Raw genomic sequence first — 24,747 nt, forward strand, 5'->3', positions numbered from 1 at the left:
AATCAGTCTTTTTAAACCAGTTAAATCTTAGCCTCATCACGATGACAATCGGAAATTTATCCACATTCCATTTTCCAACAAGGGAATATGATATTTACACCAGCAATATTCTTCATCTTAATGAAGTAGTTTTTAAAACTCCATCATGTTTCAAAGAGTAATCAAGGGAACCAAATTTCCAGCGAAAATAAAAAATAGTAATCCAAGGACAAAGACCAGACATGAAAAACTGACACACACAACAAAGAACAAAAAATAACCAAAATAATACATACAAAGAAACAAAAGTAAATGAGCAAAAACACAATATGTTCCTAATGTCTTTACAGCAACACTAAGACAGTCAGTAGTAAAATTTTCAACCATGAAAAGACATTGCAGAATCAAGAACATTTAGGAATACTTAGTCCCATTTGACATCTGACTGTGCTTCTTCTCTCTTTAATTATAGTCCTCCATGGTGGTGGACGCATTTTTCAACAAATGATCGGCATTCCAATGGGAACAATATTGTGCTCTTCTAGTTGCTGACCTATTCCTTCACTCTTATCTGATATAAAAGAAGGAACATCGATTAGCTAGATCCTTTAAACTCAGTTTCCGCTATATAGATGACGTATTGTTGTTTAACAATCCTAGTTACGGGGTTTTGATTCATCACATCTACCCCAAAGAACTTGAGATAAAGGACAATACAGACGCTGTAAAGTCAGCTTCATATCTTGACCTACTATTAGAAATCGATGGTAAAGGAAAACTATTGACCAAACTATACGACAAGTGCGATGACATTTCTTTCCGTATTGTCAACTTTTCTTTTATCTGTGGCAACATCCCTTCAGCACCTGCGTATGTAGTTTTTATATCACAGCTCATACGTTATGCCAGAGCTTGCCATAACTACGCATCGTATCGTGCTAGACTTCTTACAATTAGGTTTCTGGAACAGTGTTATGTTGCTACAGGATTGAAGTCATCACAACAGAAGTTTTATGGTCATCATGAACTCGTGGGTTTCACGGTGTATCAATCTGCACCATGAAAACTGATTTGTTCAACGTATCATAGTTTTTTCTTTTATCTTTCATCTACCCTGGACTTGACTATTTTTGAGAAACTCGACGGGGGTGTTTCGAGAAAATCAGAGGACGCTGACTCTACCGGTGCACCTGGTCCATGCTCTTAGTTTTTAGTGAAGTTCGAGTTGCTCATTTACTTTTGTTACTTTGTATGTTTTATTTTTGGTTATTTTATGTTTTTAGTTGGGTGTATCTGTTTTCCATGTCTGGTCTTTGTCTCTGGATTACATTCTTTTGATATCCGCTAGATTTCCTTTGTTTCTTGCAAATATGCAATATCGGTAATTTTAGATTTCTCCTGTCTAAATGGTGAATATAAGAGTGTCTGATTCGCATCTGAGAATTCAGACTGTCCGTCCTAAGGTAAAAGAGCAAAAAATAACAAAATTTGCTATGTTTACATTTGTTTTGCACAAATACTTGAGAAATCGGTGCCCTTGTATGTAAGAAAACAGACAAATTTATTTAAGTAATTTTCTTATCCCATTACTTAAATGTTAATAAAATTGATTTATCTTGCAGTAATTTGTCAAGAAGATTTAATGTGCTGAACATGTTCCATTTGAATACAATTATCAGTCAAAATTTCCATCCAATCATCAATATTTCATGAATGATAAACGGAAAACGAAGAGCAGTGAGATATAATTTTAACCAAGGAAAATTGGAGGGAAAATTTAAAGTGATAAAAAGTGGCTAGTTTTTAAAATCTTTTGAACTTGTTGATAAAGAAAGTTATTTTCTAGTTAAAATCACTTTTATTTGAATATAATTGCAGTGTAGGATAATACTCTGTTTAAAATCGCTTGAATGTGACTGTAAATTAATATTTCGGACAGATTTAAATAGTTGGGAAAAAGGTAAATCAGAATAAAATTTGTACATGTGGGTGATGTTGGATACTGTTTAACAACCGATACTAGTTTTTACTTAAAAAAAGGAAATTGATTGATATTTAGTTTATACGTAAATTAAAAAAAAAAGCTCTAAATTATATGAAAAATGCAAATGTATGATTATAGTTTTAATTTACATTTTGTAATCTTTTAAATTGTGACCATGCTACAATTTTCACAAGAATTCAAAACCCTCAGTGCTAACAGCACTTGGATTTTTTTCTCAGGAAAAATGTCCTGTTATTTTTGTATCACTTACTTCCTTTTTCTGGTAATTTTAAATGTTATTGATGATCATGAACGTTTCATCCATGTTACCTTTTTATTCTTATAAATTAAAGACCGCCTCGGTGGTCACAGAGAAGCATGATTGTCTTAATTGTGGGAATTCGTGGTTTCAATACCCAGCCAAGTCACACCAAAGACTTAAGAATTGGAAGTCACTGCTTCTCCACCAAGCACGCGGAATTTGGTTGGCTCGGAGTCAGAATAATGTGTCCAAGTGGGGTGGCATACCTACTTGCAGATTGTTGCTTCTATGAGCTAGCACAATAAAGATTCGGCTCAATGTGTCGGTATAGTGCAAAGAGGAGTCTATCCGAGCAGTTAATCTTTCTCGTCAAGAAATATCTGCCAGTAAACTTTAAACTATAATCAATCTGAAACAATCAGTCTAAATGGTGATAATCCAAGTTATTCATGATATTTGGAACGGTAAGCAATGATTAGATGTTGAATACTTTTAATACGTTGGAAGCTTAAAAAAAGCTTAAAAAAGTTTTCTATTTGTTTTTTATCCATTTTTTTTTAGATATTAATTACCATATTTGCTTCTATAATCTAGATGCAGTTTAACTATTCTATTGGAAAATGGTAAAAAATGCTCTATCAAAATAGCTTTTCAGGATTTAGGTTTGGCTTTGGATGTATGATTTGAAATTTAAGCTTACTATCAATGTCAAATCTTCTGTGACATGCGTGCAAGCGTTTGAAACAAAATATTAAAAGAAATTTACCGAGATCAAGTACGTTGGATATTCGATGTTCGATATTCGACATTCAAACTTTTCAATATCAAACTGAATATCAAACGGTAAAATTTTACCGTTTGATATTCGTTTGATATTCATTTCTGGCGACTTTTAAGAATGTAAACTCCAACTTTTTCAGTTTGATATTGAAAAGTTTGAATGTCGAATATCGAACGTACTTAACCTCGATACGAAATTTTAGTCATTGGTCAAGGATTTTTAAATTTGATATAAAGCTCAAATGTATTATCTCTACTTCGTGATGGTGCATTTTAATAAATACTCACGTTACAGTTCAAAGCCCTTTGTTGATGAAAAGATAGACTTTACAGATATTCTTATATGCAAAATATTAACCAACTTCGACAACATATATATCATCCTATATAGGTTTAGCCGATCCAACTGGCAAAAATTAACCATTGCATAAAAAATTAAAGACACAAGATTAAAGGTAAGTGTATTTATGTAAAATAGTTTTTGTTTTTCGAATCTGGTCGATGTAGTACTTGACGTTACTACTTGATTTTTGCTAGGACTTCCTAATTCAATATGCCATTCAAGCTTCATTGTAGCATTTTTATAGATCCTTACGTCCCAACTAGAAAGTGTTACTTGATGAAAAGGACAAACTTTTTATGTTATTAATGTATTTTAACATGGAAGTAAATAACAAACTTTGACAATTACTTCGACTATTCTACACCCTATTCTACTGACCATATGATTATCATTAACGTGTGTAAACTTTACGGTTTCAACGTGAAGTCGTTTTTATTTCTAACGCCATTTATTGTTTTGTAAATTTACGATCATTTCCTGGAAAAAATATGTGGATAGACTAAAACAATTACTCTGAAATGAATGACATCAATAAAACAATAATAATATTTAGTGCTAAAATGATCAACCTTTCAGCAATTGTCTGTCTACTGTGGTATAAGTGCACCGATTTCTCAATCATTTGTGAAGAACGAATGGAATGTAAACAAAGCAACATTTGTCAAGTTTTGCCCTTTATCTCAAGGTGAACAGTCAGAATCCTCAGATGCGAATCAGACATTCCTTATCTCACCATTTAGACTGTATAATTCTCAAATTTCCGATATTGCATGATTTGAAAGTATCGGAATTCAAACTTATCACTGATTCAACTGTTTAATTTCTTTCAACGTTTGTTGGAACGGTATCATTTTGATACTCAACTTTCGTAGAATAAGTTTCTTGTACTTTGAAATGTTAAAAAATAATTTTAACATTTCAAAGTACAAGAAACTTATTAATATTGGACTGTCGTACGACTCACGAGCAACGCTCACACCAAAACAGTTGTCAATAAAGGGATGGATCGGTCAAGACCATTCATGGTCTTATTTAGTATGTCGTTATTTTCCTGGTACGGTCTCGTCTTTGATTTTACCCCCAAAAATGTTTCGCTCGATGGTTATGTTAATGTTTGCCAATTTGCTCTTTGTCATAAAGATAGTGCCACACACGACTATTTTAAACTTGCAATTTTAAACTTGCAAATGTTGTAAGAGTAATCAAGGGAACCAAGGTTATAGCGGTAATCAGAAGAATGTAATCCAGGGACAAAGACCAGACATGGAAAACAGACTTTCACAACAAAGAACATAAAGTAACTAAAATCATACATACAAAGTAACAAAAGTAAATGAGCAACTCGGACTCCACTAAAAACTGGAAGCATGGACCAGGTGCACCGGTAGGGTAAGCGTAAAAGTTTCTACCTCTACATATCAAATTAATTATTACAAATTTCCCATTTGTTAATCCAAACATTGAAGTTAGACAACGGAAGCCACAGTGTACACAGAAATGTACAGTTTGAATACTGTGTACAATTGAATAGGCTAGAATGTAGATTTATTTTGCATATACAAGATATTAAGCACAATCGATTGGTACCTAGAAGAATCACTGTAGTTAATAAGAATAAACAGATACATTGCATTGAAAGTAAGAGAAAAACCTGATCAGAATTTTGTTTAAAAACAAATTTGCTGTACAAAAACAATATGATTAGTGCGAATCGATTTTTTTCACGAGCGATTTATTTCGCTAATTTCGCGACTAAAAAAAAATAAATAAATCGTCGAAAATGATAGATTTATTATTGAATACAAGTTTAAGATGTAGTTTGTATTGAAATTAAACGCTCCGATATTTAACTGACATCCTTATACGCGAAAATAAACTGATTTCTAATCAATATATTTTTTTATTCTGTGGCCATTATATTAAAGGGAACCACTTGCATAGTAATGATTTGATAGGAATTTAGTAAATCATTAAGGTAGGTCGTCTATAGATATCTTATCTTCACTTTCAAAATGCTAACATACTTTCGAACAATTGGTTTTGTGTCCTGTTCGTTACGTCAATATCTACATGCTGCTATTTTTCTCCACTAGTTTTGAAAATTCTATGACCATGGCCTCATTTACTGCTATGAGGACATTGTAAAACAACAAAATTCCGACTACCATAGGCGTATTTCTCTTTAAACTGACATTGGTTAGTGAATCACTTTTTTTTATTGACCGATTCATCTGTAGTTTCTTTCTACCTTTCTTTTTCTTTTTGTACGGAATAAATAGGGAGCCGTGAATCAGGAAAATACAACTATAATTTCAGTTTATGCAAACATAGTAATGTTGATAGAGTATGGCAAAAGTTGTGTCGATGTCTCAGAGGAGAGTAAACCAATCAAGGATCATATACTGGAGATCACTCATGGAAGTGATGTAAGTTAAATATTGAAACAAGAATACGTTGCCTACACGGGAAAATGTGCAACATTTGTTAACTTATTGAAATACTAGAAAAATATTGATATTGAAATATTTTTTTGCTTATGCATAACAAGCACATAAAATTGGTCTTTTTCTCACACAAATTGAAAAAAATGCAATGAAAGAGTAATCAATGGAACCAAACAAAATAAATATAAGGATAAACTCCAGACAGGGAAAACAGATACACACAACAAAGGACATTGAATAACCTAAATGGAGTACAATGAAACAAAAGCAAGTTAGCTACTCGGACTGCACCAAAAACTGGGACAAGGTGATTCAATAGGGTAAGCGTCCTCTTCTTTTCTATGAAACACATATGTTGCAATTTTATCAGTGTTAAAGGAATCAGCACTGTTTTTTTTTAAATTATAGAAGTTATCGATTGGTAAAATTAGACCATTAGATATTACATTTTGTTAAATTCAATATTCGTAGTAAATAGGGATTATTAATCACTATATGTTTCAAACTGGTAATCGGAATATGGGATGCCAAACATCAGGGGGAATAAGCAATAAATACCGTCTTTAATCGAATTATCTGATGGAGAATTGGTATTTATGAATGTTTACAATATCTTCAACATGTTCACATGTGTAAAACTGTAAACGCAAGGGTATACATTCAATCAAAATGCACGGAAAAGACATATATCATTTGGTTTGGAATTATATCTTACGATTACAATGTCTTAAGTGACTTACACCTGTCATTTTCTACCAAGGCAATATTTTAGGTTGTATATGTAATGCTCGTAATAGTTCTGGTCTATTAGTCGTAAGTGTGAAGTTGATCGTAAGTAATGACGTCATAAACTAAAATAGCATTGTGACGTCATGATTTACGAGATCAATTTCACACTTACGACTTTTTGTGAAACCGACGTCTGGTTATTATTTGCTTTAGCTGTAATTTCTGTCTTTACCCTGCATTGTTTTGTTTGTATCTGAACCACTAGGTATTACATTTTATTTAGTTCAACCAGTTTTTAGTTATACCAAAGTTTGCAAAAAATATAATTAAACTGTCATATAATATGAACCAATTACCACGTTTCCAATAACTGATGAGCTTTTAAATGTTTAGTTTCTGAAGAGAATTATTGTTTTTTATGCCTTGTGATTTTTTGTAACCTTTTTTTCTGAAAATAAATCTTTAAACTAACTGTGATATGCTGTCTATAACAGATGTAGTTAAACAACAGATGTAGTTAAAACCAAGACAAACACATACAATTTATTCTTTTGCAGGAGCATTCATTTTTAATTGGAGATTTGGGCGACATAATACGCAATTACAATTTATGGAAGAAATGTTTACCTAGGGTTCACCCTTATTATGGTATGGTTATAATTATGTCCATTATCGTATAAAATATAGTAATTTTATTTTTGCGTTTTTTATGTAAAAAAAAGTTTAATACTTTAATATGGCAGCATTTGAATACATCTTTTTTGTCTGAGCTAAAATTGCCATTAACGACGGATTATACGATTTGCAAACTTTTATAGCCAAATTGTGTGTTCGACAATATTCGACAATTTTCGACTTTGACCCAAACTATTATTGATGTATTCACAAATATTTTTATATGTGTATATTTCTCTAGCCGTCAAAGCAAACAATCTCTATCCAGTGATGAAACTTTTAGCTGACATGGGACTGTCTTTTGATTGTGCCAGTAAGGTAACCCTGAAAGTTTTGTTGAAAGTAGTGGCATATGTATTGAGCTAAATATCAGATAATGACATTCAGTTATCAATGAAAGTATTAAAACAAAATTTAAAAAAAACAAAATAAAAGAAACAAAAAATGCAAAAAAAAAAAAAAAAAAAAAAAAACAAAAAAAAACAAAAAAAAAAAAAAAAACAAGTAAAAAAAAAAGACACACACACATTATTAAACTGATAACGACTGAATGAGGAAATTTTTTCTTCTATTCAGGAAATATCATTTATTTTATGTAAGACAACATTTCTTATCCTTAAGATCATTACAGGTGTATGTTTACAAAACATTATTTTCAAAGGTAATGCTTTTGATAATTATTAGAAATTGGTTATTGCAGGCTGAAATACAGAATATATTAAGTTTAGGGGTCGATCCATCAAGAATTATTTATGCCAACACTTTTAAGCAAGTCGCATTCATCAAATATGCGTCTGATAACAATGTTTCTCTGATGACATTTGACTGCGAAAATGAACTGAGAAAAATTAAGACAGTTTTACCTACTGCTAGGTATGTACGACTTTTCTTATTGGAAGGACAAATTAAAAGTTCACACAGAGTCGACTTGCACATAATTCTTTGCTATGGCGTGTTAATGAAAACGATATCCATATCAAACAAGTAAATATGTGTATGTATTACTGCATACATTTTAAAATATTCGTTCCATACAGTTGTTTTGATACTTTGTTATCCAAATAAAATCTATCGGTGAAGAATTAAAAAAATAACTACATTATAGTCAGGGCATAATACCATATGTGTTAAGAAACAGGGTAGGCATATTAAAATAAGTGTAAAGTCATACGGGCAGGTCACCTAATTCCAAATAGAATTTTTTTCTTGTTTATCCTGTAGTATACTTACGTATTTATATATAATTGTTTTTACAATTGTTTGTTTGTTTACTGCTACTTGTACGAAATACATTGATTTTGAAGATTGGTTCTAAGAATCCACATTGAACCCAACTACAAAGTGAAATATCCCCTGGGTAAAAAGTTTGGTTGTCAAGACGTCCGTGGACTGCTACAGATTGCCAAAGAACTACAAATGAACGTTGTTGGCATTTGGTATGATACTTTCTCTGGGGAAGTTAATAATCCCTCTTCAATTACTGAAGTAAAAAATCAATTTGTTACATTTTTCCCATTTTGCCTCAATCAAACCCTCTTCTTCAAAACTGAATTTCCCCCTTATCATTTGTTTGACAATTTATCACATTTTCCTCTACGTGTTTAGATCCATATGTCTAAGTGTTTATAATAACTAATATAATCATTAATTACTTGTTGATGGTCTAAATTCGTGTTTTTCTTTTTAGAAACGGACACTTGGTCTTTTTTCTATGAACTTATTCAATATCTTTTACCCCGGGATTCGTTTTGTGTACCTTGCGTCAGTATGTAAGCTTACGTAAAATTATGTATATTTGCACCAACACTTGTCAATCGTAACATATTGAAAATAAGTTGTGTGTTCATACCTTGGTCTTCTTAAATCTACATTTACTAAAACACATCTTTTTTAACGAGTGCATAAGAAGTTGATTATGATATTTTATGCTTTGTTTAGTTTTCATGTTGGAAGCCAGTTACTGGAGGCAACAGCTTTCGAAACCGCTATTAGCCAGGCCAGACTTGCCTTTGACATCGGTCTTCAGTTGGGTTTAAACATGACGTTGCTGGACATTGGAGGAGGATTTCCTAGAGCTAATTTGAACACCAGTGGCACAGATGTACCATTTGAAAAGGTTAGCGCATTTCATTTACAATATTAAATCATCTTGTAGTTATGTGGTCGCTTATTCTAATTCCTTGTCTTAAAGGTTGAATTTTATGAATAAACTTTTTCAGAATTAATTCAGATTTAATAGGAACAAAGGATTTACGTTGAAAAGATAATTTATAATGCAAATGATCACAGCTTCTTTGACGTCTTACATGTAAAATTATAAAATTAGAGCTCTTGTATATTTACAATACTGCAAACGTATTAATTTTTGAGGTGTGTATTCAAGGGAACCAAGGTTATAGCGGTAATATAATGGAAAACAGACATGTACAACAAAGAACATAAAGTAACTAAAATTAAACATACAAAGTAACAAAAGCAAATGAACAACTCGGACTCCACTAAAAGCTGGGAGCATGGACCAGGTGAACTGGTAGGGTAAGCGTCCTCTGCTTCTCTAGAAACACCCATCGAGTTGATCATAAAAGGTTAAGTCCGGGGTAGACGGAAGAGGAAAGAAAAAACTATGACACGTTAATGATAATAAAACAAATATTTTGGTAAGAAAGAATAATCAAGGGAACCAAGATTCTAGCGGAAAAGTAAAAGAATGTAGAAAAGGAAATTTACATGTAAAATAATAAAATGTAAAGTCATTTTGTTATTCTGTTTAAATCGAAAAACAAAGATTAAACTTTATTCGTTCTGACGATATTTGGTCGATAGAAAGACATGTATACTATTAGAATCATGAGCTTCTAACACTAATTCATACGAAAAAAAATGTCCTGTTAATCTTCGATTCTGTTTTTGAACATTATTTCAGCCTTATCTTTTCTATTTTCATTATTTAGATTGCAGATACTGTCAATAAGGCCCTAGACAGATATTTTCGAGGGAATGATATACGGGTTATAGCAGAACCTGGAAGATATTTTGTTTCCTCTGCCTTTACTTTGGCAACAAATATATTGACAAAGAAAATATGCTATCCAAAAGATGGGTCAGGTATATTGATAAAAAGAGTTCGTACAATTTGTTTTTAGAATATAATGAAAGTATTACTTTGACACATAAACTAATGGGCTATATAACTGTTTTCTCTTAATTTTCTGTCTATCATTTAAAATTAATTTGAAGATATATTGTATATGACCCTTTTCATCCAGTAATATTTAAGGAGTTCCTGAATTTAAAATATGGAGGTCCTGAAATCGAATTGTAGGATCCTTAGATAATTAAAGACCCCTTTAAAAATAATAATTTCTACTACATCGCCTCGTAGCATGAAGAATGTAAATAAGAGAAACAGTAAATTTTACAATATCTTTGCTTTTTCTACAAATTGTTACTAGATACACCATTATGTGCACATATCATTAATTGATGACAAATCTCTGATTATGTCCTTTTCATAAGACTATAGGTATTAATCCAGCTGTGAGAGAAATTCGCAATTTGAAGTTGTAAATAACCATTCTTATATGACGTCAATCAAACGACATACACTATTTTAACCGTGATATCTATCTCTAGGCCATTTATATACAGAAGTCATTTTTTATTGATATTAGGAAAGAAATAATTTGTGTAAGATGTGGTGTTGTACTTATTTACATACGGGATGGCCAAATTTAAGATTAAAATATCCAGGATTACTAGACAAGACCAGCCCATGAACAGGAGGTACAACATCCTAAAATAAGTTTTGAATTTGGTATCAAGCTGAATAATCGTTTCCAAGCACAACATAAACTGATGACGGCTCACTGGAAACAACATGAGTTATAGTAAAATCCTCATTTAACACCACATGTAAGAAAGATTTAGGATTTTCGAAGAATAAGCAAAAGATTTGGTTATCAAATGATACAATTAAGAAAATAGAAAATACGTTTAACAGTTAAGATACAACTCGAACAGGCCAAAACGAGGTCTCAAAAAGAAAGAATATTAAAACAAGAAGTCAGGAGAAAAAGCAGACACAATACGAGAAACTACATCACCAAACTACCTTCAAAAGCATAGGATACCACGAATGACACCAAACCAGCATATCACACGTCAGCAAAAAACAAATACAGCAAAACCAGTAAAGGATAAAGATGGCAACATTATTACAAGATTAAAACAACAGCTTGAGAAATGCTGAATTACTAAAAGGAGAGCAAACACCAGATCCTTCTGACTTACCACATGGACAAATAACTTTATATTGAAACAGGTGTTAATTAGTTAGTCTTGAAGTTTAAACAATAACTCACATATGATATTCTGAAATATCTATTAGAAATCATATGGAATAAGGAGGAAGTGCTTGAGAGATGAAGTTACCAATACATCAATGCAAACTACCAAAGTTCGAGGACCTGAGCAGTTGTCAGAAATGGAGTGCAATTAGATACTCTCTCTCTAGTAAGTAAAGTTCTCGCCAGAGTAATGTTGGAACATACCAAAGAAGCTATTGATGCAAACCTCCGTTCCCATGCGACAGATCATGCACAAATTGGCACACAATGCAACATTATTGAACAGTCACCTCATTACATATCCTTTGTTGATTTCAAGAAGGCATTTGATATGGTTGATAGACAGACTCTTTGAAAGGTACTGTGTTATTATGGTATTCCTGACAAAATAGATCACACAAGGGCAGTGCAAAAACAACAAATCCTAGGTCATCCCCCTCTTTTTCCCAGACTTTTTGTTATGTGTTTCTGTTTTCCACATCTGGTTTTTCTCCCTAGATTACATTCTTTTGATTTCCGCTAGAAACTTGGTTCCCTTGCTTACTCACCTAAGGTTCTACACTCTCCCCATCCTTCAACGTGTATACAAGGGTACGTCAAGGTTGTCCACTGTCACATTGAATCTCGATTGTTATCGACTAAATAATGAAAACTTCAGTAACACCACCTAGATGTATTATATTGTCACTCACTACCAAATTAGATCTAGTCTTCGCAGATGATGTGAGCTTTACTATCCAACACATTCCAACATATGCAAGAGAAAACATCAGCCTTGCAGGAGGCAGCTGGGTTGATAATAAAGACTAATAAACCAAGTTCATAAGAATAAAAAACCCAGAACAACTCTAAAATTACCTTTAATGATAAACGAACATGTGCCTGACACAAATTCTTCTAATCAAATGGCCAGAAATAATCACAATGTAGATCTTTGGCATTGTACTGGATATATTCCATAAAAAATATACCATAAAAAAAGCAAATGACGATGGTTCGGACAAATATTCAGACATCTTCATAACATCACGAAACAATCTATAGGTCTTTATCAAAATCGTCAAGATAGAAGAAGGTAGGTTGACCGACAACTACCTGGAGGCGCAGATCAATACAGAGATGAGGTCATGCGACTTGTCATGGAAAGAGGCAAAGAGACCAGCCTTAAACCGACATAGATGTATGACCTTTGTGGATGCCCTTTGCCCGCTCGGAATAGATGAGGTAGATGAGGTGGCCTTTATATTCGTATTTTATACCTTACTTACGCCCGGTTTTAAATGATCGAATATAAAGACCCAGTCCATATGCAAATGAGTACAACACTCTACTCCATGATTTATTTATTCTCTTTTTTATTTTTGTATTACACGTGAATTGGTGGTCGTGCTCCACAGCTTATCTGTTCTCTAAGACAATGCAATTTGGAGTCCGTCCAAAATATTTCTTCTTCAGAAGAAACAGAAAGAAGTTATATTATTAATGATGGAATTTATGGCAGTTTTCAAGAAAGTGCATTGGATCCTGGTTGCCATGTCCCATTACACTTCAAAGTAAGTTATCTTTGTCGGGTACCCATATCGCATCACACTTCATAGAAAGATGTCTTCGTAGGGTTTCCATATCCCATTACACTTAAAGTAAGTTATTTGGGTCTAGTTTCAATATCCAATCCCACTTCAAGGTGAGTTATATTTGTTTGGTTGCCATATCCCATCACACTTCAGTGTCAGTTATCTTTGTCTGCTCGTTGTCATATTCCATCACACGTCGGAGTGAGTATCTTCGCAATCCTATTCTTTATTATAGAAATATTGTTTACAATATCATGTTTAATGTTCTGTTTAATTAATACATAAATACAATATAAAGTATAATAATAACTCAAAACTAATGGAGTACTGTCTCATCCGCATTAATGTAATTAAAGGTGTACATGTATAAACCAAACTCTGTGCAATTTTAAATCAAAAGAATGGTATCCAGGGACAAAGGCCAGACATGGAAAACAGACATACAAACACAACAAAGAACATCAAATAACAAAAATAGTACCTTAAAGTAACAAAAGTAAATGGACCAGGTACACCGGTAGGGTAAGTGTCCTCTTTTTTCTAGAAACATCCATCGAGTTGCTAATAAAAAGTTAAGTCCAGGGTAGGCGAAACAGGAAAGGGAAACCATGAACAAATTAGTTTCATGGTGCAGACGGATACACCGTAACACTCCAATAATTCAAGACGACGACCAAAACATTTCTGTAATGATGACTTTAATCTTGGAGCAACCTAACCCTGTTTCAGAAGCCTAATTGTAAGAAGTCTAGTGCGATACAAAAATTCTGCGTACAATGTAGGCATAACGTATGAGTTGTGATATGAAAACTCCATACGCAAGTGATGGAGGGATGTTGTCACAGATGGAAGGGAAGTTGACAATGCGGATTGGTTGATCATTAGTTTTCTTGTACCGTCGATCTTAATGTGAAAGTCAAGATATGAGGCTGACTTTACAGTGTCTGAAGTATCCTTCATCTCAAAATCTTTGGGGGTAGATGTGATGTATCAAATTCCCGAAACTAGGATTGTTTAACAATAATATACATGTTGTATCTATATAGTGGAAACTGAGATTGATGGATCTAGCAAAACGGTGTTCCTTCTTTTGGATCAGATCACCTATAAAGTCAGTCTCAGAGGAGTGAAGGAATAGGTCAGCAAGTAGAAGGGCACCATTTGTTCCCATTGGAATGCCGTCCGTTTTTTGAAAATCAAGAACTTTAAAACTGTCTTCTAATATCAATTGGCAGGTAACGGGAACCCTCGTCTTCACCGAACTTATTTCTCGTCTAGACGCAGCTAGGTTCATTGTATAAGTTGCATTTAGTTTAAATAAGGGTATTACTCATTTTAAACGTCTTCTTTTAAATTGAAATATATGAGCGATGAAATAAATTCTAATCAAAACTACAGGACGACAAGACAAGTTTGTATACAAGTACGATTTGGGGACCAACTTGTGATTCACGCGACCTTGTGATTGCGAATTACAGACTACCTGACTTAGAACAAGGAGAATGGATCTATTTCAAAAATATGGGAGCGTACAGTGTGGTAATGCACTCAGAATTCAATAGTATACCTAAAGCAAAACAACACTTTATATGCGAACAGAAAAAATGGTGAGTGATACTGAACTTTATGTATAACAAAACGATTTCACTTTTGCACAGCTTGAAACCTATCTTGCGAACTGAAAACGGTTGGTTGAAAATATCGTCATTCGAAAAGATGTAAATAATCTTCTATGCTATTGAATTGACCTTTTAAAATGTAACTGTGCGGTTTATTATTAGATGTCGTTGAATCTCACGTACAGTTGCAGTGTAATGTTTGTACATTTTAATTAAAAATTATAATAAAAAAAATCATTTATTAATTCAATATTTTAATTTGATGTGGAAAGTGGATATAGGTTTTCAGGAATATATTCTGTTTTTAGGGAGGAGGTATACAAGCCATAGACATAGTGTTAAATCGTGTGGAAATACAAAGAAATGGCTGATTAGTATTATTCAGATTAACACATGCTGGAGGAAACATTATAATAATTATAATAATTTTATGTTATTTGTGTTTAACCCTTGTATTAAACATTTAATGTATTGATGGAATAGTGTCTAACAAATGTTGTAGTGGACATAACGCAAATTATTTGATATCTTAATAGACATGTTCATATCGGTGTCAACAAATAAATATCACCATGAACCAGTTGCATCAGAAAGAACAACGTCATTGGCTTCTATGAATGCACCCACAATGTCTGTAATGTCAAGTTCAATAAAAACTATGACAAAATAAAGAATTTTGTCCACATGGTTGAGATAGATATGTAATACCATAATATTCAAAGTATTCATCTGACATGGTTGAAGATGCAGATGTTTCATTTTAATCTCTTAAGACATTCAAAATCAATCCATACTTTCCCTGGTGGTTTGATTGTTTGTAGTACAATTTCGAAGAAATTAATTAACTTTCACTCAAAACACCATCCATAAATCTGGAAAGTGTTTGTTTCTTACCCTTTATTCTCCTACATTCCTACTGGGCTCAAGTCACGACACACAGACCAATCTCATTATCCTCTTATGGTATAGCACATTGTGCTACAATTTAAAAACAAAATGATACATACCCCTCAAGTTATCAAAAAGAAATCAGACAAAGCACGTCTCTGGCTTTTAATTCCTTATAGATTCGAGTCAAAATGTATCCCAATCTACCTTTGGTAATTTGTCACAGCGCAGAACAATTTTACAGAGATACATTGACGAACAACCACATTATTGATGAACATCAGGGCAATGTTCGTTTCTGGTTCGTTTTAGGCTCCTCATGTTTTGACTTCAACTCAAAATGAAACGCCGTCTTAATTTTGTAAAAAATAAGAATTCATATGTATTTACTGGAAGTATATACAGCTAAAAAAATATATCAATAAAAACACACCTAACAGGATTTAGTGAAGCTACATGTACATCATAAAATGTCGAAGTAAAACGAAGTCTTCGTGCAAAATGAAAAGTAATAGCCAGGTAATATGACAAAATGTACAGTTGAATAATATTTAATTTATGAAATAGAGGGTCAATGTTGGAACCAGTAAAAACATAATTAAATTATTTACAATGATACGCTGAAGATAAGTATATTCACATATTTTACCAGATTAAAAGGATTCTGTTTAACCTTTAGAGCTTTATTACTACATTTCCATAGTAACTAGAATGTAAAATCCCATTTTTGATTTAGTTACGACAAGTACAGCCAAACTTCAGCATCAGATCTTTATATTAATGAAAGTGTTTAGTAAAATGTTCATCTTCTAATGGTCTTTTAGTGAAGAGTTGTTTTATTGTCGATGGCAGCTATATGATTCAAGTGAAATATTTAAAAATGGGAGTATAAAGTCTCTGATGCACTAAAATCACTCTTTATTGGACACAGGGTAAGTGAATGTAAAAGTTGTTTATATTGACAGATAAACGTAGCAGACCTGAACGTACAAATATTCAAGTTCTAAAAAGTCTTATGTATACATTGTCTAGATACAAAAAGAGCATATAACAGAAAACTAACGTAAATTTATATATATACCAGGCGTCAATTTCATAAACAGTCGTAAGTATGACATTGATTGTAAATAATGACGTCAGAATGCTTTTTAAGGTTGTGACGTCATTACTTACGATCAAATTTACACTTTTTGTGAAATCGACGCCAGCACAGTACTAAGAACTGTAAAAATAGTCATACATTTCATTAACGATACAAATGACGGAATTGCAATTAGACAAAAGCATTAAAATATCAATGGATATCATGATAATATATACAGCCACACGTGGCTGTTGTTTTATACACATATAGTTGTTTATATTCTGGTTTATTTGCACAACACATTGTAAATTTAACGTCAATCCATTTCTCAGCTTATTTAGATTTTCGATAAATTGATACAGGATGATCCATCACAAAAAAAATTTGTGATTCAGAATAATTCAAAAACAGTTTAGTTTATGGCTCTATTTATTTGGCAGATAGTGCTTGTCAAAATTACTTCATGAACAGAATAACACTAAAAAATGAACATTTATTTACACATACAAGCACATCGGTTGTAATTTCCTATAGAAATAGACAATTTTTCTTTTGCTTTAACTGCTAGAAGACCTTATCTAACCGGAAACTACTTTGATCGTGTTTATGATTGATTCTATATCTTATACATTCCAACGTCCCAATAGATATCCAGCGCAATCCATAATCAAATCAATATGACGATTTCCGTTTTAAAAGTAAAATTAGTGATTGTAGATATTTCGTAGTAAAAATACAAAATAACCAAACTAATACGTACAAAAGGAAATGAGTAAGTCAGAAAAAATTACCAGGTGCACCGGTAGGGTAAGCGTCTTCTGCTTTTCTAGAAACACCTGTCGAGTTGCTCATGAAAAGTAGTCTGGAATAGAAAAAAGAGAAAAGAGAACTTTGACACGGTCAGCATATGCAGATGGATAAATTACCTAATTGGACCAACACTGAGCATTAATGAAAGTGTTTATGACATCAGAAAAAGCTATTCTGTAACCTCTGATTTGTATAAAAAACACATTAGCTTTATTTCAGGGATTTTCATAAGAGCTTACACAATCATCATAAAAAATGAAGTGCTCGTTTTGCACTTTATAAGTAGAACTCAAAATAAAAATCATGTATAATATGATTTATATCAGAACAGTTGAACAGTTTCGTCAAAAGCATGAAGATGAATGGAAAGATTTCTGCCAAACTTTTCTTTAGTTGTACAAAAATTGATAACGAATTAATAGTGTTGATAATTAAATAATAAAGGTAGAAAAATCCAAAAGAACAAAAATTCTACCCCGTTCTCACTGATAAATTAAAATATGTAGAAATAATCACACATAAATAGTACGTTGCAATCTGATTTAAGTCCTTGTCACCAATGCATACTGTCATGTAACATTATGTTTTATAACTGTTTGGACGTCATTACATCTTTTTTCATCCTGGTATTTTGGTTTTTTATGATGTTTATTTCAAAGATTTAACATGTTTTTGTTACTTTGCAAGTTAAAATAAACTTTGTGAAATTTGTTTGGTACATCCCTTGAAAGGTTTAAACTTCCAACATATATCATACACCATCCCTCATTCCCCATTGAGAATTCCCCTTTGAAGAAATCTGCAAATCCCGATAGAATCCCCATTGCATATTTCTTATCGAATGATTACATTGTCAAATTAAATTTTAGCCTTTTAAATTCTTCAATATTTTAGCTTTTATTTTAAATAAATTTACTATATACTTTCATAGCAATAAACTGTTTAAAAATAATTTCCCTATCCTCCCAACTGAAAATCTTCACCTCCCATACACCATCCATATCCCAAATTTCCATTCCCCTTCCCCTATTCCCCATCCTCCATCCCAATATACCGAAGAATGGTAAGCTTTACACTTACAAGTACTGTAGGATATATTTCAATTCATGTGGCAAAGTTTTATTTTAAGATAAATGTAAACACGTTATCTTTTCAATTTTCACAATTAATAGTATAAAATATATAGTTAAAACTGTGCTTACACGAAACGGCTGTAACCAACGTTTTTATTGTAAATGGACCAGGTTCATCTTTTTCATCTTCTTGATTATGAAAATTATAATTTCCTGCTTATTAGACTATATTATACGAATATAATACAAGTGCAATTTCTTGAATTTTATCAATGAAATATATGTAGATACATACTTCTTTCACTCCAAGAAACAGGGTCTTCCAGAATATTGCCATATATACCATTTGTCACAGTTACATCTGCTTTAAAAAATAACATCAAGAGAAAGTTTAGCAACATGCTCTGAACTGTGAATTGTTACATAATCTATAATGATATGTTTGGTCCTCAAAACTGGTTGACTAAAAAAGTAATTATTCCAAAAAGATTAAATGGTAGAAGTTAACAAAAATACACATTTGGGGTCTGGCTTTATTGGTTTCAATTTTTGTTGTTTCCGTCGTTCGTTCGTTGCTTGTGAGTTTGCTAACTTGAGTTTCGTCTGTGTTCCAAGCCGAAATTAGCCGGCTGTCAAAAAGGATTTAGAACTGTCTTATTTATAGTAATGAATACTAAAATTTACCAATTTGAGTAATAACAGTTATGATAAAAGATAATGCACACAATAAAAGGAATTAAAATTTGATAATGTTTCATTTTATTATTTTTTATTAAACTTTGAGGTAGCACGACATCGTAGATATTTGTTTCCATACAGCAGATATTAAACAAAAACCTCGTATTAATTTGTTTTTTTGATTGTTGTCGTTTTACGCTGAAAATTAGAGCATAAGAACCTATCAAACAGTTCTGTAAGTTTTGATTCTCATACTTCCACTGAACTTTATTCTATCCCTCGAATCCTATTAACGTTATACTTTATAGCTTTAAGGAGTTAATGTTTTTTTAATATCATTAAATCAGCCTACTTACCTTCTACTTCGTTCAATATGTTGCACAAAATATCTCGATGATATATATGTATTCAGGTTAACCACATCAGACGTAATCCTACAGAATTGCAATTTTACATGCAATATATGTTTATCTGTCATTATAGAAATAATTAATTCTATATAACGCATTGTACAATACCGGTTTTGTAAAGGTCGGTAAATTTATACACTGACTTCAACGTGATTAGCACTGCATTTCGAGGTTCCTTTGGGATTGCATGTAAGTAATTACATGTAAGATGATTTGATGGAAAATTCTCTAAAGTTCAGGAGGTTTGTTCTCTTAAAAATAAAGAAAATAGCAAAATAAGAAAAATAATATACAAAGAAAAATACAGACAAACACAAAACTAAACAAAGCCCCTACCACAGGAAAAAAAAACAACACTCTTCCCCCAAAAAAACCCAAAAAATAAAAAAACACAAAGCAAATTTACATGTGGTGGATTTAGGTATAGAAAAATAGCAAACACCACACACACACACACACACACACACACACACACACACACACACAAAAAACAAAAACAAAAAAAACAAAAAACAAAGACAAAACAGAAGGACACTAACATTACAAAGAAAAAAAAAACAAGACAATCAAATTCAAACCTAATAAAACTAAAAAGACAAAAGATATAATATTGTCATGACTTATACATAGCCACCTGATTGTGCCTCCTTTGAAATTAATCTTTTTGTCGTATAAAACAGTACCGAGTATAAATCAGTTTTTGTAACATCTTTCTGAGACTTACACTAAATATCTAACAATGGTTAATATAGGGTATATTCTAGCTGTGGTTCTCCTTTGGGTTTCAACAACACAATCAGCATGCCCATGTCAATATCCGGATTTACAGACAAAATTTTGTAAAAGTGACTTCGGTAAGTTATAAATATTAAAAAAAAATAATACATTTAATACATTAATACATTTAATTATAGTATCAAGAACCCTGCAATCAAATGAGGCTGTTGTAGGGATAGTAACCTTAAGTTGCAAAAAGCAATTGTTTTTTGAAAGTAAAACAATCCACAGGATTGTAATTAATTAAAAAAAAATATCAATCTATAGGCAATTTGTAACTTACTATTTTAAAATATTGTTACGGAGTAATAAATTATATGAAAGTAAGCAATATTTCGTCCTCTAAGCTGAGGATTTCTTGGTTATTATTTTACATAATATCAAAACAATTCTTTAATTTTAGTATTAAACAAGATTTTTCTTTCGGTTTGAAATAATTGTTCTCCAATTCTTAGCCAGTGACTAGTAATGCATGTGATTTTAGTAAGCAGCGATTCAGTTCCTGCAAGAGATTTCTTGGAATTACCAAGTGTTATACAGATTTCATCGGATAAACAATTATCATTCAGCGTGTTCTTGATATGATTTTTGTTCTCCATTTTCCACTTTCGATAACATAACTAACATTATAACATGCTCGCTTAAGCTCACAACTCGAGTGAGGTAAGAATTAAACAACTCATTACCGAGAGAGAATCTATATCTCGACAGATAAAATATGAAAGAGTAATCAAGGGAACCAAGGTTATAGCGTTGATCAAAAGAATGTAATCCAGGGACAAAGACAACAAAGAACATACAGAAACTAAAATCATACATACAAAGTAACAAAAGCAAATGAGCAACTCGGACTCCACTAAAAACTGGGAGCATGGACCAGGTGCACCGGTAGGGTAAGCGTTTTACTATAATTTTCATTTTTTACAATTCTATTATTTTGCATGAACACATTTTAATTTTAATCAACAATAGACGTGGTTTATGTTGCAGCTTTCGTAGGTAGAATCACCAGTAGTAAACCTACTACAGATGGTACGTCTGACATTGAGTACACTGCAAAAGTAATTCGTAGAATTAAGGTAAAACCTTAACAGATCAATGCCTCTTTCTTTATCATCATTTATCTGAAATGTAAAAGAAAACAACACTATAATTGATTCTGGTAGAGAGCATTATAGTATGGAATCCAACCATAGTGTTTAGTAAATCTCTGATACTATTATTCTACACCATTTGAACATGAAATTGAGTATAAGAAAATTGTCCCTCTGTAAATATATTGACAGAGCATCAAACACAGATGTCCAATTAGAATCATCTTAATGTTTTCTATTATTACATTATAATTCGGTGAGGTGTCACAAAGTGCTATTTCTGAAATATTATGATTTTAATCTGTCAAAACTATATTATAATAACCGATCAGCTAAAAGTCGATATGCTAATTTATTTCTTTGAAAAACAAAATATCCATTCAATATCAAAATGACAATTCTATCTATTATTAAATATGTAGTTTTTTTACTCTCAAATAGTTTTCTTTAAATTACAAAATTTGGCATTCCTAATTTAAATGCATATTCATTTTCATTGTATTTAAATGAAATATGTATTAACTCGCATATTGCATATATTGTTTACAGCGACAACATTATAAAAATATGAATTTCCTATCTTTGTTTTACCAAGAAAAGAAAATTAATCAATGATTAATACATGTTCATCATATGAAATGCAATATAAAAACGATGAAGGAGAAACAACATTGCTTTTCATTTTTTAAAGGGCAGAATAAAGGTAGAAACGTTTGTATTCCAATCTCCAAGACCAAATGAGGATTGTGGTGTTGAGTTTCCTTTAAACTCAATTCAGTTTCTAATGGGAAAACGTTTAGGCTTACCAATCCCAAGTACGTATGTAGCCCAGGTTCCCATCGTCACTCATTGACCTAATACTTTGTTTTTACATTGGTTTAATATATAATTTTAATTTACGAAAAAAACCAACCAGAATTACATTGTAATCTATTCATCGACATTATTCATACATTGTATTCATTCATTCATAAAAGGATACTTTAAAATATATTTCTTGGTCAATGTAATGGAATAGTTAAGTAGCTGTGTTTGTAAGAATCATGCAAAATCTGAAAAAATGTGATACACCCTAAAAAAGGATACATATTTTTATTTTTGTAATTAAGTTGTTTTATGGGTCTATACTATGAAATGTGTAATAATTAATTCAAATCTGCCTGCTCTTAGGAGATAATCGACATTGACAATCCAGTAGATTCTGTTGTATTTGAGTGTCATTTACAGAATTATCTCCTTTAATTTTGAAATCTACAGTGCATTCTATACAATTATTATCTCCTAAGAGCACGGGTTATATGAAAAACCACTTGTTAATTTCTGTTTACTATGGCATTTCAAACAAAATATCAAAAATATAAATATATAGGCTTTTTACCCATGAATCACATTTTGCATGATCCTTAGCTGGAGTGCTACTTAAATACATCGTCTAAAATATGTATTGATTGATATATACATTTTGTAAGCGATCTTACAACTAAACAATATCTTGTTAACACAGGCAAAAAATTTAACAAAATCACATCATGTGAGGTGGATCCGAAAGAGCGACCTTTAACCCCTCCACAGTGGACATACGTCTTATCAAGAGCCACGCGAAATTCTTATGTTAGAAACTGTGACTGTGAGGTGAGAATAGTAATTACATGCATATTTGAGTTTTTTTCTTAGATTTCACTGTAGGAGTCGATGTTTTATTATTGTGTCCTCTTCATAAATTCGTTTTAAGAGGTTTGTATTATATGAATTGGTAAAGGCTATTATTTACAAGTTTTGTACTTGTAGATGCTAAAGTTTAACATCCAATCACATTCCATGATTAAATGTTTTGAAGACGTTTTGTCCCAATAAATGTATTGCCTTGTAGGGACACACACATAACTGTAGTCATGTTCTGTATCTTTTCATCTAGGTAACTTCCAGTCGTGACAAACCAGGAGACTTCTGTCGTCTTGTTGGAGATGGAAAGCTGCGCACTTGCTATATAAAGAATTCTCTGTGTACTCGGATTGGCTTTGCAAATCGCTGTGGATATACAAATACCCAACCTTGTGGTGGTCCCCTATGATTTTTATGTATTAAATGTTAATATCACTTGTTTGAGAATTTCTTGCTTATGAATTGGCTGTTACCACCAATTGCGCAACTCGTCTATACTACAACTAAAAGCAAACCTTAAGAAACTTGATTATTTAGATTCAGGAATGTCCTTTTTACGAATCTGCGAGTTCCAGTTTGTGGCCTATATAGGTCTAAATAATAAATTTAAGATAGAAAATAATGCTTAAGAATCTTGAGTGTTTAATAAATAACACTATGATTAGTTTTCCATCCACAATACATTCGTTTGACGTACAATTTGTTAAAGTGGTCGCACAAATGACAATATTATCATCACGAACTTTAATATCACCATTCGATTATAAACTCCCTTGATACAGATGCTGTAAAAAAAGAACTTAATTAGACTCAATTTCTGAGAAAATACAGAGATTCATGAAAGTATTACCTTTATCTGACCTAAGGTATGTAGGTGAATGTTTTAAGGCTTACTTTGTTAATCACACATCTGAAATACACAGGGGGGGGGACATTACTGTGCTAACATACAAGAAGTATTATGAGAGACCTGCAAAACAATTCTTAGTCTTTGTCCCTACATGCACCAGTTCCTAAAATCGTTTGACCGCAACATTATTTCAACTGATTTCAAGTACAAAGACAAATCGGGAAACCAGGAATGTAACAATTATAAAGCAAATGAATGTCTCGAAGTCACAAATCAGCCAAAAAGCAAAAACAAAATTCACATTTGTCACAAAGCAATGTAACAAATATCAAATGAATATCTGCAAACTCAAATTACTGAATGCAAATGGAGATATTATAGAATAACAATGTGTACACATTACTGAATGTCAAAGGGAATATAGACATTACTGAATGCAAAAGTGATGCACACATTACTGAAAGTCAAAGGACATGAACACATTGCCAAATGCAAAAGTGAATGTACGCATTATTGAATACAAAAGTAAATGCACACATTACTGAATGCCAAAGGAGATGTCAAACGAGATTACACATTACTGAATGCAGAGGATGTACACTTACCAAATGCCAAAGTAAATGTACACAAAACTGAATACTTAAGGGGATGTACACTTACCAACAATTGATAATCAACATTTCTAT

The 24,747-nt window shown here is 32.0% G+C and overlaps 2 protein-coding genes and 1 long non-coding RNA gene across 4 annotated transcripts; 2 read left to right on the forward strand and 1 right to left on the reverse strand.

The window, feature by feature from the left end:
• The first annotated feature begins 3,322 nt into the window (after positions 1–3,322).
• LOC148608262 (ornithine decarboxylase-like) lies at positions 3,323–15,420 on the forward strand. 2 transcript variants are annotated; one of them, XM_088545992.1, is made up of 11 exons: positions 3,323–3,460; positions 5,628–5,774; positions 7,079–7,169; positions 7,438–7,514; positions 7,897–8,069; positions 8,501–8,632; positions 9,135–9,312; positions 10,148–10,301; positions 12,998–13,095; positions 14,515–14,723; positions 15,044–15,420. In XM_088545992.1, the coding sequence occupies exons 2-11, from the start codon at positions 5,682–5,684 to the stop codon at positions 15,063–15,065; spliced, it is 1,227 nt and encodes a 408-aa protein (XP_088402118.1). In that variant the 5' UTR covers positions 3,323–3,460; positions 5,628–5,681; the 3' UTR covers positions 15,066–15,420. The 2 variants fall into 2 exon arrangements, with proteins under 2 accessions (XP_088402118.1, XP_088402117.1); XM_088545991.1 differs by having other exon boundaries at positions 5,665–5,774.
• On the reverse strand, positions 13,090–20,049 carry LOC148608263 (uncharacterized). The gene is made up of 5 exons (XR_015915324.1): positions 19,625–20,049; positions 18,886–18,954; positions 17,468–17,569; positions 15,630–15,713; positions 13,090–13,340 (listed from the first exon to the last, which is right to left on the reverse strand). It is a non-coding gene; the product is annotated as an uncharacterized LOC148608263 (long non-coding RNA).
• A 322-nt stretch (positions 20,050–20,371) lies between these two features.
• LOC148608264 (uncharacterized) lies at positions 20,372–23,650 on the forward strand. Its single transcript, XM_088544862.1, has 5 exons — positions 20,372–20,532; positions 21,446–21,534; positions 22,241–22,364; positions 23,054–23,181; positions 23,465–23,650. The coding sequence occupies exons 1-5, from the start codon at positions 20,418–20,420 to the stop codon at positions 23,618–23,620; spliced, it is 612 nt and encodes a 203-aa protein (XP_088400988.1). The 5' UTR covers positions 20,372–20,417; the 3' UTR covers positions 23,621–23,650.
• The last annotated feature ends 1,097 nt before the right edge of the window (positions 23,651–24,747 follow it).

The sequence above is a fragment of the Perna viridis genome, chromosome 9, assembly GCF_037379345.1.
Source record: "Perna viridis isolate PV_CMFRI_1.1 ecotype Kerala chromosome 9, ASM3737934v1, whole genome shotgun sequence".
Classification (NCBI taxonomy): Eukaryota; Metazoa; Mollusca; class Bivalvia; order Mytilida; family Mytilidae; genus Perna; species Perna viridis.